The 16,625-nt window shown below is 39.7% G+C and overlaps 1 protein-coding gene across 2 annotated transcripts in view; it reads right to left on the reverse strand.

The window, feature by feature from the left end:
- Positions 1 to 720: 720 nt before the first annotated feature.
- IRS2 (insulin receptor substrate 2) overlaps positions 721 to 16,625 on the reverse strand; it is a 29,454-nt gene continuing 13,549 nt past the window's right edge. Inside the window, exons 2-3 of one of the 2 annotated variants that reach the window (XM_036011454.1) lie at positions 13,298 to 13,518; positions 721 to 2,736 (exon numbers count right to left, since the gene is read on the reverse strand). In XM_036011454.1, the coding sequence (XP_035867347.1) occupies positions 13,313 to 13,518 (206 nt within the window). In that variant the 3' untranslated portion in view covers positions 721 to 2,736; positions 13,298 to 13,312. The remainder of the gene's footprint in view (positions 2,737 to 13,297; positions 13,519 to 16,625) is intronic. The other variant, XM_028526349.2, reaches the window with a different exon arrangement.

A 16,625-nucleotide genomic window follows, 5' to 3' on the forward strand; every position in this document is an offset into this window, starting at 1 on the left:
GGATTTCATATTCATATAGCATTTAAAACAGCACCCAGCATCTTGCAAGGATTCTATTTTGCAAAGTGAAAGTCTTTTTTGTTGTTTTTTGACACATTTACTTTTTCAAAAATTTTGTGATTTCAGGACTATTTTCTGATCCCCAGAACATTTTAAAATTGAGAGGTATTAAAGTTTTTTAGGAGCTGAGTATTTACTTATTTACTCCAAAACACCAGGAGTAGACTGGCTTTATGTGAAATTCAGAATCCATGTAGCAAAAAATATCCTCAAGGCTTTCTTCATTTCATAAATAATGTATTTTATTTTATTGCATATGGCTATTAAGGAGAGCATCCATGATCAATACAGACTAAATACAATGCACTAGTCTAGTTCCATTTATTCTCGTCTCCAGCAGCGTCACATTGACCCTTATATACAGCGTGTACAGTGGAAGACAGAGCAAGATTAGGTCTTTTGTCATATCACAATAGCAAGAAATATATTTAACATCTTGATATCCAGAAATAATACGTACCCAAAAAGAAAACACTGTTTAATAACTGTTAAAGTTTATATAGCAAAAAATATTTTAAATTTAAGGTTAAGTCAGGCAAAATGTACAAAGACCCAATATACATTGTGAAGTTTTAGCAAACATAACATTTATACATTTTGGTTCCATTCTGTAAACTAAATTAAAAATGTAAATATTGCATATGCCTTTTTTGAAATGTACAGGATAGAGGAAAATTTAGTATATTATCAACTTTTTATTTTGCTTCTTTTAAAAGTTGCATTATGAACATGAACCATTTTATAGTGGCATGACTACTCTAAGTATAGAGAACTACTTAAATACGCATCATACACTGTATTCAGCGGAGTCCATGTTCAGTCCTACTGTACCTGGGGGGAGTCACATAAGCAAATACCGCCCATCAATCCCTAGTCCCAAAACTAAATCAAAACTTTAAGGACATTTTACACATTTTAATAAAGTATATATATTATACACTGAAATTGACCTTCAAACTAACATTTAATGGTCTATGCACTGTTGTGAAGTATAATTTTAGAAAAGTAAAACTTTAAAAAATGTTCAGGGGTATCGCTTTACATTCAACTTTGTCTTGCAATACAATCCTCTGTTCTAAAAAGTTCAGCGTGGAAGCAGGAAGACTTTTGCATTGCCATTAAATATATTTTTAAGACATTGAATTTTTTGGTCTTCCTCTAAAAAAGCCATATTTTTATTAATGCATTATTCTATAGTGATATATATCTAAATATTTATATATATTTTTTCTCGAAAAAAAGTTCACACCTCCAATGAACTAGTGTAGCGTCTACAGGACGATTAGAGAAGATAGGCACTGGGGACGCACCTACGGGAGAAACAGGTCTACAGCCCTCCATCAGGTGTCAAGGGGCAGCGAGATGACATGACATTCTGCTGGTCATGGGCAGCAGTTTTAGCTGACACCTGTGATAATTGCCACAACACTGATATTTTCGGAACACTGAAAACGTAAAACCAAAGTAGTCTTGTTAGGAACTTTTCAACAAGTGACATGTACTGTGAGATCATTTTTCTTCTTTTTCCTTTTTCTATTAATAGCACAGGGGCCAAAATGCCTCTTTTATCCGTTTCTTTCCTCCACCCCCGACCTTTTTTTTGTTGTGTTGTTGTTCAGGGCAGCCTGGTTGACCCACACAATAGCATTATAGTCAAGATATAAATATTTTTTAAAAATCTGCTAAGCTGGTGACCACCCTTAAATTGCTAGCATGCCTATGTGAATTTTTGGTTAAAGAAATGCAAGCTCAAGATTAAGGATAGCAGAGACATTTGAGCTTGTAAATAGGATCAAAGGCTTTGCAATTTGAAGTACCTACATAAATATCTACATAGAGAAGATTAAACAAGTCTGTTAAAGGTAAAAAGAGATACTCACCCCTTCCCCACACCCCGCCCCCCACCCCCACTACCCAATACAGTTGATGATTTTCAAAAGTAGGTTGCTTCAGTTACATATAATTATTATTAATCCATCTTCCAAGTCCAACCTCAAATTTCATTTCCATTGAGAAATGTCAGTCCCACACTGGGCTCTGTCTGTGAGTAAACACGCAGGTACCTGGATTGGAGTCCAACAAGCAGCTGTGTACTGGAACCAGTTTAATAAGGCTGATGACCACACTTGTGCCACATTCAGCAGAGAAACACAGGAGGTCCTGCTGGCCCCCAACCATGCAAATCCGGCTTTACCTGGAACTGAGGTAGCACTGTGGTAGTTTTGAGTGTATGCCGGTAAATGCCAGATTTTACCACTTGAATGGGTATTGGTAGTATTTCCTAACATGCTGAGGGACAAATTTGCTTTGCCAAAATGAAAGTAGGAAGAAATTAAGACACTGGCCACAATTTAAAGGGCCAATGAAAACAACTGATTTTCTTCAGGATAACTTCTTCGGCAATTGCGTTAAGAAAAAACAAAACAAAACAAAACACAACACAAAATGCACAAGGGTGAATGCCCCCTATGGAAACAAGAGAGCAAGGCAGGTATTCTTGCCTTGTTGGTTCCATGTCTAATACAGTCACAGATATTTCAAAACAAAGTAATTGCTCAGATCCAAAGGAAAAATGGTAAGCAGCTTCAGATTTAAAAGAAAAATGCTGAGCTTCTTCTTTTAATGTGATTCTCTGATGGGTGATATCATGGTAATAAAGCCAGGCAGATCTTCACTCTGAAAAAGAAAAGAAATAAGTCAGTAGTGATTGTTGGGAGAACACAGCAATCTTCAGAGTTAGCGAAAAGATCCGTCTTTAACCCACTTTTCTGATCTGTGTGACTTTCATAAAATAATGCACTTTGGAAAGCAACCATTTATTCATTCCCCATTCCAGAAACAAGTGTGATGGGTAAACACCTATTCAGTTTCCCTGGAGGCAGCACTATTAGGGTGAGAGTGACAGTGAAGCTTGTATTTTCAATTTAAGAAAACTGAGAATTTTCACATGTGCTTTTCTGAGTCATTCCATTGAACAAGAGACAGAGGCATAATCTCCCCTTTAAAAAAAAGGAATCATGCGACAATGGCCTCTCTAACTGCCTACATCATCATTCTTCGAGGGGAAAAAGGCCCACTGCCTTGCTGAGAGGGCTGCTGAGAAGATGAGAAAACACGTGTGAAAGTACACTGTAAACTATCCCGATTGCGTAAATATGTATTATAGTAAGAAAGTGGGAGAAGTAATGAGTCCACGTTTCTGCCCTCAAAAAAACACTTCTGATTGGATAATCTATTCTATTCCTAAAACAACCCAAGATTTCAAAAAGTTCCCGCAATGACACATTCGGCTACATAGCCTCCTTCATCTCCCCACATTCCCCATGTTCCAGGTTAAGTAATGCACTCTCATGCTGAGCATAGTGGAGACATGGCTGTGGGACCCCCCCCACCCGTGCTAACAGCCACCCCCCTTCCAGGCTGAAGAATAACTCCTTTAAATTTTTCCAGTTTCCAACATAACCCTTACTTGAAGTAGCCCTTCTTTAAGGGACAGACTTTGACATTTCACAGCATATTACCTTTTTTTAAAAAAAAGCTTCTAGGCTCTTTAACAAAAATGCCAAGTCATTTATTTCACCGCTCTCCGTAACTACAGCTACTAGATTACAGGTGAGCACTGTGGGTCACGCCCTATCTCAATCAGGGATGTTTTCTTCCTTGCAGGTGCACTTATGTAACATGTATTTCTGATCCATAGGAATTCTACTCTAGATGCTCACCACACTCTCTGGTTTACTTTTTTGTGAATCTCATTCTTTTCTATTCATCTTGAGTTCAGAACACAGATCCCAGTAAGAGAGAAATTTCCAGTGTGTCCCACAATGGGGAGTGGAGTGAGTGTGTGAAACCACTTGGGCTCTGCACGCCCGGCAGCTCCCTGGTACAAACTGGAAGCCCTGACCGCATTGTGTGAGTGTGACCCAAAAAACAAAATCTGAACAGACAGGGTGCTATCAACATGCAACGGAAATACTGCATCTTTTCATGACTTTTTAAAATCTCCCTACAATGTGACATTTTGAGGCAGTGCTTAGTGTATCTTACTATTTTTAAAAAGCCTTACTTAGGGCCCTTCAAAAACTTTAATAGATAAACTATTCTGTAAATGACACCTAACAAAAAACAGGACCCAAAATGTCCTCTGAAGGAAAGATGTGTCCTCCAGCTGTTTCATTCAGTCACTGTGATTTCCAGTTCTAAGAAACTGCAGTGAGAATCTGAATGACGTCCAGATCCCTTAAAAAGGAAGTGCTTGCTAAAATCCACCTGGATTTGCCTCTGCCCCTGAAATGCCTGCATTTTGTTCCTGAGGCCCTGACTGTGAGACAAATCCCATCATCAGCCCCCAGAGAAGGTAATCCAGACCCTGTGGATATACTTACAGAAAGATTTCTATTCACAGTGTATTTTATTTTTACACTAATGATTAGCTAAACTGTCTCCTGTTAACTCTACACCCATTATCTTGAAAACAGCAAAACAAGTTCTTTAATTTCCCAAACTTAAAACACAGTCATATAAATGGGGGGACTAATTATTGCTGGAAATTTACTTTCCGTTCTCATCTGCAAACTCACAGGGCCACGGCCGTTTTCACTCCGTTTTCAAGGATACTTTGTTGCTATGAAACAAGTCCTATCATTAGATGTTCGTAAGCACTCATCAATTTGAACATGTAATTTTATTTTCTAAAGTACAATTATCAAGACCTTAATTTCTATGCATTAGCATTATGAAAGAAAAGAGCTGATAAAGGCGAAGAAATCATTCATGCATTTATTCATGCAATAATCTTTCAAGATTTAAAAAAAATTCTACTCCAGTGCAGGGCCTCACTGAGGCACATGGGATATTGATGAGTGAGAGAGAATTCCCATCAGTGGGAGTCCCATGACAACTCTTCTCTTGGGAGGGAGTGAAAGCAGCCCTTTGAAATGTGTGTAGGACTCCGGAAATGCCTGGATTGTGAAGGGCTGCCAGGCTCTGGTTACCGGCAAAGGAGAAAGCTATTCCAAAAGGCGCAACAGAAGTGAGGGCTGTCGGGGACCCAGTGATGCAATTTAATGTCTGGACAGTCAGGAATCCAATTCCACAGGAGTATAAGCAGCCCCAGGCCTGTATGGAGCCCATAACATGGGCCAGGGAAAGCCTCTGATGACTGAGCACACACACACACTCATAAACGCACTCACATACATACTAATCACAGGGAAGGAATCTGTTCATGGCACCTGGGACAGGAGCGAATGGGCTTGGGCTAAGGGGACCAGAAGGAGAATGGCCACCAGCTCAGACAGCTGCTTGGGCGTGAAGTGTGCAGTACTTCAAACACATTTTTAAATATAGAGATGTGCACTAGAGCAAACACAATGTGGACACAACCTGTCTCCTATTAGGTTATAAAACAACTGCTTTCCATGGATGCCTCACATCACAGCAAAGGGAAACAGCTGAGACCTGTGGGCCTACTCATGGCCCGTGGAACTTCAATCCACACCCCCAGCAGCCCGCCACTGAAACACCTGTGCACCAACTAAGGCCATCCTCCCTCAGGTGAAGTACCCGCACCAAACATAAATCGAGCTAGCCATCAAAAACAATCCTTGCTGAAATGCAAAAGAAGGAAAGCAAGGAAACGGGTGTGAATACCTCCAAATCAGACTGAGATGACTATGGCTTGCTAAGCAAAAGGATTCCAACAAAAACCTATGGGAGGTAAATAGAGAAAGCACAGAGAATGCACAGAGAAAAGAAGGGTATGTTTTAGAAACCTAACAACAATTCTGTAATGTTATGGAAAGAAAGCCAGAACAGAAGATACATACCTCAACTGAGATCTAAAGCACCGTTTCCAATATGAGTTGGGTGTAACTCTGCTGCACATGCCAGCAAGACTCTAAACTGGGACCACAAGGAGGGAACCAGCCAAAGGAAAAGGAAAAGGTGGTGTGGGAACGACTCAGGAAAGACACCTGGGCACACAGCACTAGCAGGAGCTGTCAGTCAGGCTCTGGAACTCAGACAGGGCATCCAGACACCAAACCCAGGTCTGGAGGCCACTGGAAACCCCTCCCTGGGTGTCACTCCTCCATCCTTTTAGGAACTGGAACTTAGGAAGGTGAGCATGCTTTTGCCTTTTTATTTACTTACTCTTAAAGTAAGTTAAATTATCCCTCCCCTTGAAAATTTATCAACTCATCCAAGACTAGGTAAAAAAAAATGTCTTTTAATACCACTGATCTAACAAATTCAACCTTTAAATATTTATGCTTCCTAATGATGAGATTCAGCAAAATTTTATTTATTTTATTATCTATATTAATTCTAGTAGAAGCAAAGAACAAATGATTAATTTTAGGATCACTCCACACTGAATATTCATTAAGATGGGAGACATTCTTTGAATATGTTAGCTGCAGCAGCAAAACAAAAAAGAAATACAGCAAGAAGCATGTGTTGCTCATGAATGCAATTACAGTACAACCTACACCAATTCTGCTCCTAGAGGTAATGAATCTAAAAATAAACTTATTGATACTCATTGAATTTGTCATATAATTACATAGTATAATTCTGCAGCTTAGACATTGCTTTGTAAAGAATCCCATTCACAGAAGCACTGATCTAGAGTCATTTGATTTAAAACAAAACTTTCAGTAAAAGAGACTGAAGTTGTTCCACATGACAGGTCACGCAGGATAGCTATTCCCCATTACTGTAATCTTCTGCTCTGTCGCATATGACGAACGATGTTCATGTGTCAGTTATCATAATGTTATCACAACTATGGAGACTAGTGATAATTCCACCTCTTTTCTACTCCATTTTAAAGAGCAATCAGAATGCAAATGACTAGAGTAAAGGTGGGGTCCTGTAAAGACCAGGCCTTCAATATACTATATTTTATAAGGAAGGAAGGGGAAGGGAGAGAGGAGAGGAGGGAGGAAGGACACTGAAAAACTTTGTCATTAAAACAAGTGAGAAAGCTCCCTTGCCCCAGACACACAAATGTCAAAACACTAACATCCACACCACCTGGGTGCTGGGCTCCATGACTCCCATCATATTGGTGGACAATACAGTGACACATCAGGTCTAGAAGGTAGAGCTCCATGTAGAGCTCCACGTATAGTCCTATGCAGGGCTCCATGTAGAGATCCAGATAGAGCCCACATTCCGTCCCATGCAAGGCTCCACACAGGCCCCCTGGAGCTCAGTGCAGAGTTTCACGTGAAGCCCCACGAAGACAGAGTCCCATGGAGGGCTCCATGGCACTGCTGAAGGGTACAGCGCCTCATGGGCCTTTGGTAAGCAGCACTGGGACAAAGAGTACAAATCCATTCAGGAACATTTTCTGGCATATCTGAATTAAGAATGCTACAGACATTGATTTGCATGACAAAATGAAACAATACACTTAAAATAAAAAAAGTTTTTGTAGCAATTATGATTAAGAAATAAACTCTTGTGAGTCAAAACATGTCCTTCAGGCCCATTTAGACCTTTTGTGTTAGACATAGAATTACACAGAAAAAAAACAAACTTTTCAGTTACATGAGAAATTCCTAGAAAAATAAACCTGATAATTCACTATCTCATCACTTTACTCAAAGCAAAATATTCTTAGAATATACAAGCAAAAAAAAAAAAAACAACTTAAGGTTGGGTGTGATAACAAACAAGCCAGAGATTCTAAGAAAAACAGTTAGTGGAACTTTTTAAAACTGGAAAAAAAATATTTTTCCTTTTCAAAGGAAAATATGGAAGAACAAGTTCTTTAGGACAAATCAGAGGCAGTAAATTACTTTACCAACCCTACTTGTGAAAGATTTAAAACTTTCTTTTATATGAGCTCATCATTTCCACTGACAATTAAAATCATTTCATTCTGAATGTTTGTTATTAAAGAAAGTTTCTAGCATCAAGTTGTAACTTGATGTTAATGACACAACATGAAACAGAATGAGACAATGAGAAAATCTAGTTTTCATATAAGGCTGGGGTTAATAAAAGGTACCTATTCCTCCACATAAGACTTTGTCTTAATCAGACAAAGACTAAAGACCAAAGACTAAAGTAACCAGGCCTCTTGGACTGTTAACTACTGCCCTTTAAATTTCCTCCACATAGTCAAAGTTTCACCCACAGCCACCTCTATAGAGCTTTAGGCAACATTATATCAGAATTCTTAAGTATTTGTTTCTTTTACATGATTGTTATTAAAAAGCTAGTCAATGGCAAGGGTTTCCCACCATACCTGCAACAGCAGTGTTTAGCATCATAGGAGAAACACTATTATTTTTCAACACAAACACCCAAGAGGCAAAAATTCCCCGAATTACTGGTGGACTCTTCTTTAATTATAAAATGTTAGTCTTTTCTAGGTAGAATCCAGGTGAGGGAGCATATCAGTGATTTGCCCAAAGCCTTGAAGATGATCAGCAGCAAAGGAGAGAGCCCTTAACTTCTCCCAGAAGTTTCTCACTGCTCCACCTGGGGCCATCATTGTCAATTTCTGCAAATAAGGAAAGGGATGGGGCAAGGGGAGGAGAGGGGACGGAAGTCTGAAATTTTCACCTGGGGCCCAGAGTTTAAACATTTTCAAGGTACTATTAGCTCTTTACAAACTTCTCCCCAATGACACAAAACACTGCATAGACGATGAATTTGTGCTTTGTTTGTCTGTCTCCTCTGCCAATCAAGGAATTGGACCATGCCTGTCTCCAGCATCTGGAACAATGTTTGGTCCTTACAAAGCTTTGTTGAATTAATTTGAAACAAAAAGCCATGTTGTTTATGCCATTTCCTATAGTCAGAAAGGCTAAAAAAAATCTACTAAAGGAAAGCAAAACTTTAGAACTGTCTGAGGCCCAAGAGAAAAGATCTTACGTGACAGTGGTGTTCTATGACAGAGGTCAGCAAAGTACGGTCAAATCTGGCCCATTGCCTGTTTCTGCAAATAAAGTTTTATTGGAACACAGCCATGCTCATTCATTTGCATATGACTGCTTTCACACTTTAATAGCAGAGTTGAGTGGTTGTGACAGAGACTGTATGGCTCATGACATAAGGAAGACAATGAGAAGAAAGAACAGCTAATTTGTCAAAAATAACACTGTATATTTCCATCTCTATGTTACACCTAGAGACTAATTGATACCCCCTTTGAAAATTATCTGCAAGCTTACGTACTTTAGAAATGCAATACTATCTACTAAAAACCATGCTATCCAGTTACAGACCCTACTGAAAATGAGGAAGCAAGTCATGAAACCATTTATGAAGCCAGCACACTTTTGGAATTACTTTCCCTTACCTATGGTTCTTCTATGTTGTTTTTCATGCATAATACGAAAGTACTGAATAACTCTGATTATTACTAAATACACCACACTACTACTCTCACAACTTTAACAGAGGCCAAAATTACACATATTAGATCTGCAATTCAAAAGGGTCCAAATCTTTTCCTTCTCAGGTTATTTTAAATGTGAATATAATAATTATGTTTCTTCTGTACAAAACAATATGAATATTTGGGCTAAGTAATAGCTTGCCTCAAAATTGCAAATATCCTATGTACTATATAATTTTTACCTCAGATTTAACATTATACTTATGATTTTATACTGATGTAAAAATATGTATTTTTATTTACACTATAAAAATGTTTCTTATATCTGAAGTTCTCAAGTCTAAATTTTTTTATGCAATTAAGGTAAGGTACCATAACAGTTTATTCAAAATATATCTATCCCCAGTAGCTTGTTGTTGTATATCATTACAAATGAACCTTTCTTTCTTTCAAATGTTTAAATATTTAATAGTTGCTATTTTTTGTTTTTAGTTTTATGATTCAATTCTTTTTTTGTTTTTACCATTGAAATTGAAATAAGCATTTTCTGAAATAAGCACATACTTACGAGTACACTTAAGAAGGTGTACCCTTGAGATTCTCAAATACTGTCTGGGTTTCATATTTTTAACAAAAATGCAATAATTTGAAAATAGGTACAGTGAAGTGCTTGTCTTTCATTACAGGAGAGAAAATGATTAAAGAAAAAGAGAAGAATTGTGTAATCCACTGCCACCCCCTAGTCCCCACCCCACTAAGCCAGTGAGAGAGCTAATCCTTCCAGAGACTGAGCTTCCACTGGGCACAAACACAGTGGCCTGAGCAGCCTCTGCTTCTAAAATGTAGGTAAATTCCCTCCAGAAATATGGTCTGTAACATCTGTGTAATACAGGATGTTAGCTTTGTCTCTTCAGAGGAAAACTGTATCTAATTTAAAAGCCCTTGCGCTAATGGGCACACTTCAAGATCTACCAGTAAGGTCAAAGCTCAAGGTCAAACCCTACTGGGGAATGGAAGTGCACATTCTCTTTGTCCCCGCACAGGTCACAGTACTCATCCCACAATCAACCACCACAAAAGCATTCCTAGGAGCTTAGGAATGACTCAGGGCAAGCTGTGCTCACACCTTAAAACCACATGCCAGTTCCATGGCTCATGAAGCCGTGGGTGTGGAAAGCCAGGGGCCCCACCAGCTTCAGGATCCTGGGGCCCAGGAGCCACCATACCAGCCTGTTGTCTCTTATGAAAATGGGGACATTAGCCTCCTGCCCTGAATTTTTCACTGGGCCATTGTGAAACTACCAAATGAAATTTTATATATAAAACTTGTAAATAAATTAAAAAAAACAATTCATATATGTTTTTTCATATGCCACAAAGCACATGCTACTGGCATGACGTGATCTTGTAGCTGGATCCTTTTGCTTTCTTCATGCACCTTTAAATGATATACACATGTAACCACATGTTTTGTTTTGAACTACAAAGACTTCTTAAGCCCCGGCAGCCCTTCGCTGCCAAGGAAAGCTGGCTCCTCCCACCCTGTTCTTCAGGCTAATTTGTGGAGCCACAGCCATGGTATCTCTGAGCACATTTGCCATCGCAGCTTTTTTCTTCATTCAAAATTATATCCATGAATGACATCACAAACAATTGCAAATTCAGCAGCACATAAACAACTGATGAATACACAAAAACAATGGCAAATAGTTCCCAGAATAAAATGAATAAACTTGTTTTAATGGGAGAGGAGCAGAACAGAAGTAGAATTGTTTGTCTGGGGGTAACTCTAGGCCATGTAAAGCTAATAGTTCTCAAACGCTGCACACAGTGCCTTGCCTAGCTGCTTTCTTCACACCCTGTGGACGGGACAAAACGCCTGCACAGGGGCCGCATGTGTCCCTGGGCAGGCAGCTGCACCGAAAGAGAATGCGCAAATTCCTCTTCATGTCGCATGTGCCCAGCCCACAGGATGGGTCATCAACTAGCTAGGCTCTGGTTAGTCAGGGCCACAGGGCACTGCTTTTCTGTTTTCTCTGGCTTATACACAAAGATGCACCAAAATAGAGATTGACATTTAAATTCCTCTGGTGCAGATAAGAGACATAACTGACCCAAATCCATTTATTAAATGTGTATTTTCCTCACAGACAGGCTAAAAGGTGAGTAGGGTCTTTTACAAGCAGCGAACCAGCAGTTCTCAAATTTTACACCCTTAGCTCCAAACTCACTCCATCAGAGCCTTTTTAAGGTGGGATTTCTATGAAATATGTATATAGACTAATAAACAACCAATTATTTTAGTTTCCAAACCAGCTGAAGCATCAAATCAATTTGTTCTTATAGTCTAAATTTAGAATTCCTTACAGGAAGGCAGAATATTTGCAAACCCTGGGTCAGGGAGAGTTAGAAGTGAGAGGCCACACAGCTCCAAGAGATTTGTCCAGGGTTTGTCCTACGATTTCCCTCCCTCCCTCCCCGCCTTCTCTCTCTCTCTCTCTCCCTCCCTCCCTCCCTCTCTCTCTCTCCCTCTCTCTCTCTCTCTCACACACACACACACACACACACAAAGGCACTGTGTTACCCAGAAGACACAGAACCAGGTAACAGGAGGCCTCCTAGCGTGGCCTCGGCAGACCCGAGGTTAGCTCTCCCCATTCTGGGGCTAGTCCTTAAAATAATAATAATAATAATAATAATAATAATAACAACAACAACAACAACAAAGGAGGTTCTGAGGATTAAATGCTATTTTAAAATGTTTTACAGATTACAAGGCGCTTTATGTTTGTATAATCAGGTATGCAATTCTATGACTACACACACTTTGATTTTGTTGTTTATCTTGTGAAAATTTCTGGCTGCCTTCCCTACTTCAATAACATCTCAGTATCTTCAATCCACTAGAAAACTCTTAGGTTTTTTAACATCTTATGTATTATTTTTGAGAAAGAAATGGAAAGGCAGACACATACGTCACTAAGTAAAGAGGCACTGTGACAGAATGAGATGACTCCAGCAGAAAAGTTTTAAAATGCTCTACGTAGCGTTCCAAAGAGACCGCAGTTCTCTTTTACACTGTTCAATATGAACTAACGTCCTTACAACGGCTGACCAGGCTCCACATGGCCCCTATTACTTCCTTCACTTCACTTTGACTCTCATCCATATCCCTCTTTGTCAGCCACATGGGTTTACTTCTTGTGCTGCAACAAACGATCAATGCTCTGCCCCAGGGCCTTTGCACACCACTCATTACACAGGTTTACTTCTTATCCTGGAACATACACTAGCCATCTTCTGCCCCAAGGCCTTTGCATGAGTACTCATTCCTTCTGCCTAAATGGTTTCTCCCTCTAAATATCTACAAGACCTACTTCTTCACCACATTCAAGTTGTCATCTTCTCCTCTCCCTTCCCCACTTTATTTTCTAGAGCATTTATTACCACCTACAATACTTCGTATTCTGAACACATTTCAACATTAAGTTTATTTACTAGGTTCCAAAGGTAGACTTACAGACTCAGTACCTTCACTTTTCATCTTTTTAGCTTGGAAACCAATTTTTTTTCCTTCTAGCCTGTACTTTAATATATTTCAAATGAGTGAAATATTTTTAAAAAGTATTTAGCATGTAACAAGTGGTCTCTTTGTGATGAGGCCACTTGTTAAACAATGTGGTTGAATTTGAAAGGTGGAGGGGTACCTAACCCTTTCTGCTCATCCCTCCTGCCCCACAGCCCACTCTTTTACCCTCCCAAGCAGCCCTTAAGTGAAGTTCCTGTCGTTTTGTTTTTTGTTGTTGTTGTTTGTTTGTTTCTTTTTTCTGGAAAGAACAGATAAAAGGTGGTAAAAGGTAAGAACGACAGGAAACTCACCTGAAACCGACTCCATCAGCCTGACGGGTTGGTAACACAGAGCTGCCCCGCCAAATGGGACTGCCCTGATCCGACCACAGTGGCCGCTGTGGCGGAGGGCAGGGTGTCCCGCAGCGGAAGGTTTTCAGAACAGGAGGTGCTATGAGTGGAGGGGGCTGCTGGGGGCCAGGAGGCCTCCTCTGCACAGGAGAAGGGGGCTTTCCTGGACAGATCATGGATATCTGTAAAAAGGACGGGATACACAGTTTTAAAAAAAGGTTTCAGAGCTACCTGCACATTGTTTGTTATAGGGGTTTCTTAAGAAAACATAATTCTACTTGGAAATTACTAGGATGATTCAAAATTAAGCAATTTTAAAGCATAAAATATAAAAAGAACAAAGATTATACTAAATGTTTATAGATTCTTATGAAAAAATATTAAGTAAAATATAAATGTTTACTCTTTGTGGAAAGGCACAGTTGTGTGCAAGTAGCATATTAAACCCATTTTCAGTGCGAGCTTTCTTATGTGTGCAGCTCTGAATGCACAGAGAAAGAAGGATGAGTCCACAGGAAGAATTCATACCATACAGATGAAAGAGGAAGTATCTTTCTAAAGCAATAGTTAAGGGTGAGCAGAGCAGACTCAGAATGCACAAGAAAAGGGATCAATAACCCAGCATTGAGAAGTTTCTGGAATACCACCACTGCCAACAAAGACTGGGCACTAAGAGAAACACTGGAATAGTCATGAGGCAAGGCTGCCAAGAGCTTAGAGCAGGCTGACCCCAAGGAGCTGGGACCCCAGCAAAATCAAACTGATAGTTTATCAGAGAAGAAAACTAATCCATAAATTTCAGCCTCTTCCAATGCACCCTGAGTCTGTGTAGGAAGTATGCTAAACATTTGAGTGGTTCCTTCAGAATTTTCCAGCAAGTGCACCCACAGCCCCAACAGGGACACCCCATTGTCTGTCTTCTGCCAAGGATGCCTGAAGAGTGGGCGCCCAGTGAAGGGCTCACAGTGGCTGCCCAGAAAACAGCTTGAGTCTGGTGCTGTCCAAGTTGACTACAAAGGTGCTGAGGGGACAGAGGCTTGTCTCACATCTTCCCATAACCCCCCAGCTCACCTACCCCTGTGCTGATACACAAAGACTTCTCAGTAAATTGGCTGGCTTAAACCCCAACCATCTCCCAGCTTTAGGAAATGGCTGAAGACCCCATGACTCCTGAACGCTCCAACTGAACTGCAGGGACTCGAGTTGTGAAGATGAATGCTTATCACCCAGAGTCGTTCCAGAAACTTAATTAAACACTCCATGCTGGGGAAACTTGGATATTTTACTGCAGTGGTTATTTCATTTGGAACTAAGTCTACTAATAAACCAGCATTACTGATAAGCTAAACAGTAAATAACGATAAGGAGTAAAACAGAATTATGGTGAGTCAGTTCTATGGCACCTTTAATATTTTGGTATGACCCTAACACCAAAATGTCATTTGGAAGCTATGTAAATGTTTAACTTTAAAAGAAAATGCTTATTTCAAAAATTTGCCAAAATAAATAAAATCTAAACAATGTTTAAAAATTCATTAATGTGTATAAGCTTGTCAGACTTTCATATCATATATATCTATACCATTCATTAATAAAATGTTAAATTTGCTTTTGTTTACTCAACTAATTCAAGTTAGGTTTCTGAAACTGACTATATATAAATTTATACTCCTGGATTTATAATATCCTAAAGAAAGAAAAGATTAGATCTGCAACTAATATACTTTTCTAGAGCACACCTGAATATTTTCAATTGAACTACACATTTATTAGAATTCTACCTGGTGAAGTAATGAAAGTTTTTGCAGAGGTTTCATGAAACTTATTTGATCTATATAACTAGAAAAGTATATAAAAAGCATATAAAGAGATTTGTTTTGTTTTATTTGCATACAAAAATGTTAGTTTAGGTTACTTTTATGTTGGAAAATAATTTTTAAAACCTACTATCATATAAGACTAAAACAGAAGCATAACATTGCCACAAATCACTTTAGTAATTTAGTTTTTTAAAATGCATCCAGGCCGTGGTGTAAGAAACTGGCCACTAACACCTTCTAGGAATTTCTGTTGTCTTGCAAGTTCAGAAACCCCACAGTGTCCTCAGTGTACCAGAGTGCTAGTGCCTGCACTGGTGAACTTCCCACAAGTTCAAGCTGCTCATCACACTCTAATCCATGCCTTGTTTAATCCTGCTTATTGTCCAGATTCTTAACGCATTATTTGCATTTTTTAAATTTAGTAAGAACATCCTGGCCTATTTCCAAACTTCTCCCCCTACCTCACGATTTCCCCCAATTCATCCATCCACCCCAGGGCTCTGGAAGCCCTGAACAAGGCAAGGGAAGCAGGGGGCCTGCCAGGATGTGAAGTGGGCCCCGACAGGGCCCGGGATGGGTGGAGGCACTCACATGACGGGTTTGAGGGTGGCTCTACAACAGACCTGGGAATCCAGAGGCATCACATGGCCACTTACTTCAGTCCCTATTTTTGGTGACTTCCTCCTACCAGCACTGAGCAGTGTAGCTCAATGCCCGGGCCCTCAGAGGAAGGCAAGATTTCACAGAGGGAATCCAAACCTCAAGCAGGGGAAAGCCTCTTGGGCTTATTTATGAATATTCCCTAGGGAGCACATCAGAATCTTTACCCTGTCAGCTTCCCTACCTAACTTGGTAAGTGATCAACAAATACAATACTGTAAGGGGTTCTGAACTTTCTTCTTAACCTGGAGAGTAGTTTCATCACTCCATTAATCCCCGATAGAAGGGAAAAGCCTTCCCCTATTTTGTCCTGCAAGGCAGACAGTCTCTAATCCCAAGCCTGCTGTCAACAAAGACACTGGGTAGATTACTCTTGCACACTGCTTGTCAATGCAGGCGCAGGGCCCTGAGGCTGCCATCTGCTAGGGAGGAAGTACTCTCTCCTAGGATGCAGCAGAGGCGGACGGTGAATGCACACAAAACCTTGGGTCACCTGCAGGAGCATGAGGCCAAGACGCCCCATTATATTTCTGAAAAATATGGACAGTTTATGAATTTCTGTTTGCTTAGGTCTTCTTTACTCTTTTAAATGTGGGGTTATAGTCATATCAGTAGAAAGGCAGCACCTTCTGAAAAACTCTCTCTCTTCATATAAAAATTCAGATAAATGTTTTTCTCGGTAAAAAAAAAATATCTTAAAAAAAGGGTACCAGTGAAATAATCCACTCCTCAGAACACCTGGCAACAACTGATGATTTACTTATGGGTTCTTAGGCAAATTCCCAATTGGTTAGTTTTCAAATAAACTC

This window comes from Phyllostomus discolor, chromosome 11 (genome assembly GCF_004126475.2).
Source record: "Phyllostomus discolor isolate MPI-MPIP mPhyDis1 chromosome 11, mPhyDis1.pri.v3, whole genome shotgun sequence".
Taxonomy (NCBI): domain Eukaryota; kingdom Metazoa; phylum Chordata; class Mammalia; order Chiroptera; family Phyllostomidae; genus Phyllostomus; species Phyllostomus discolor.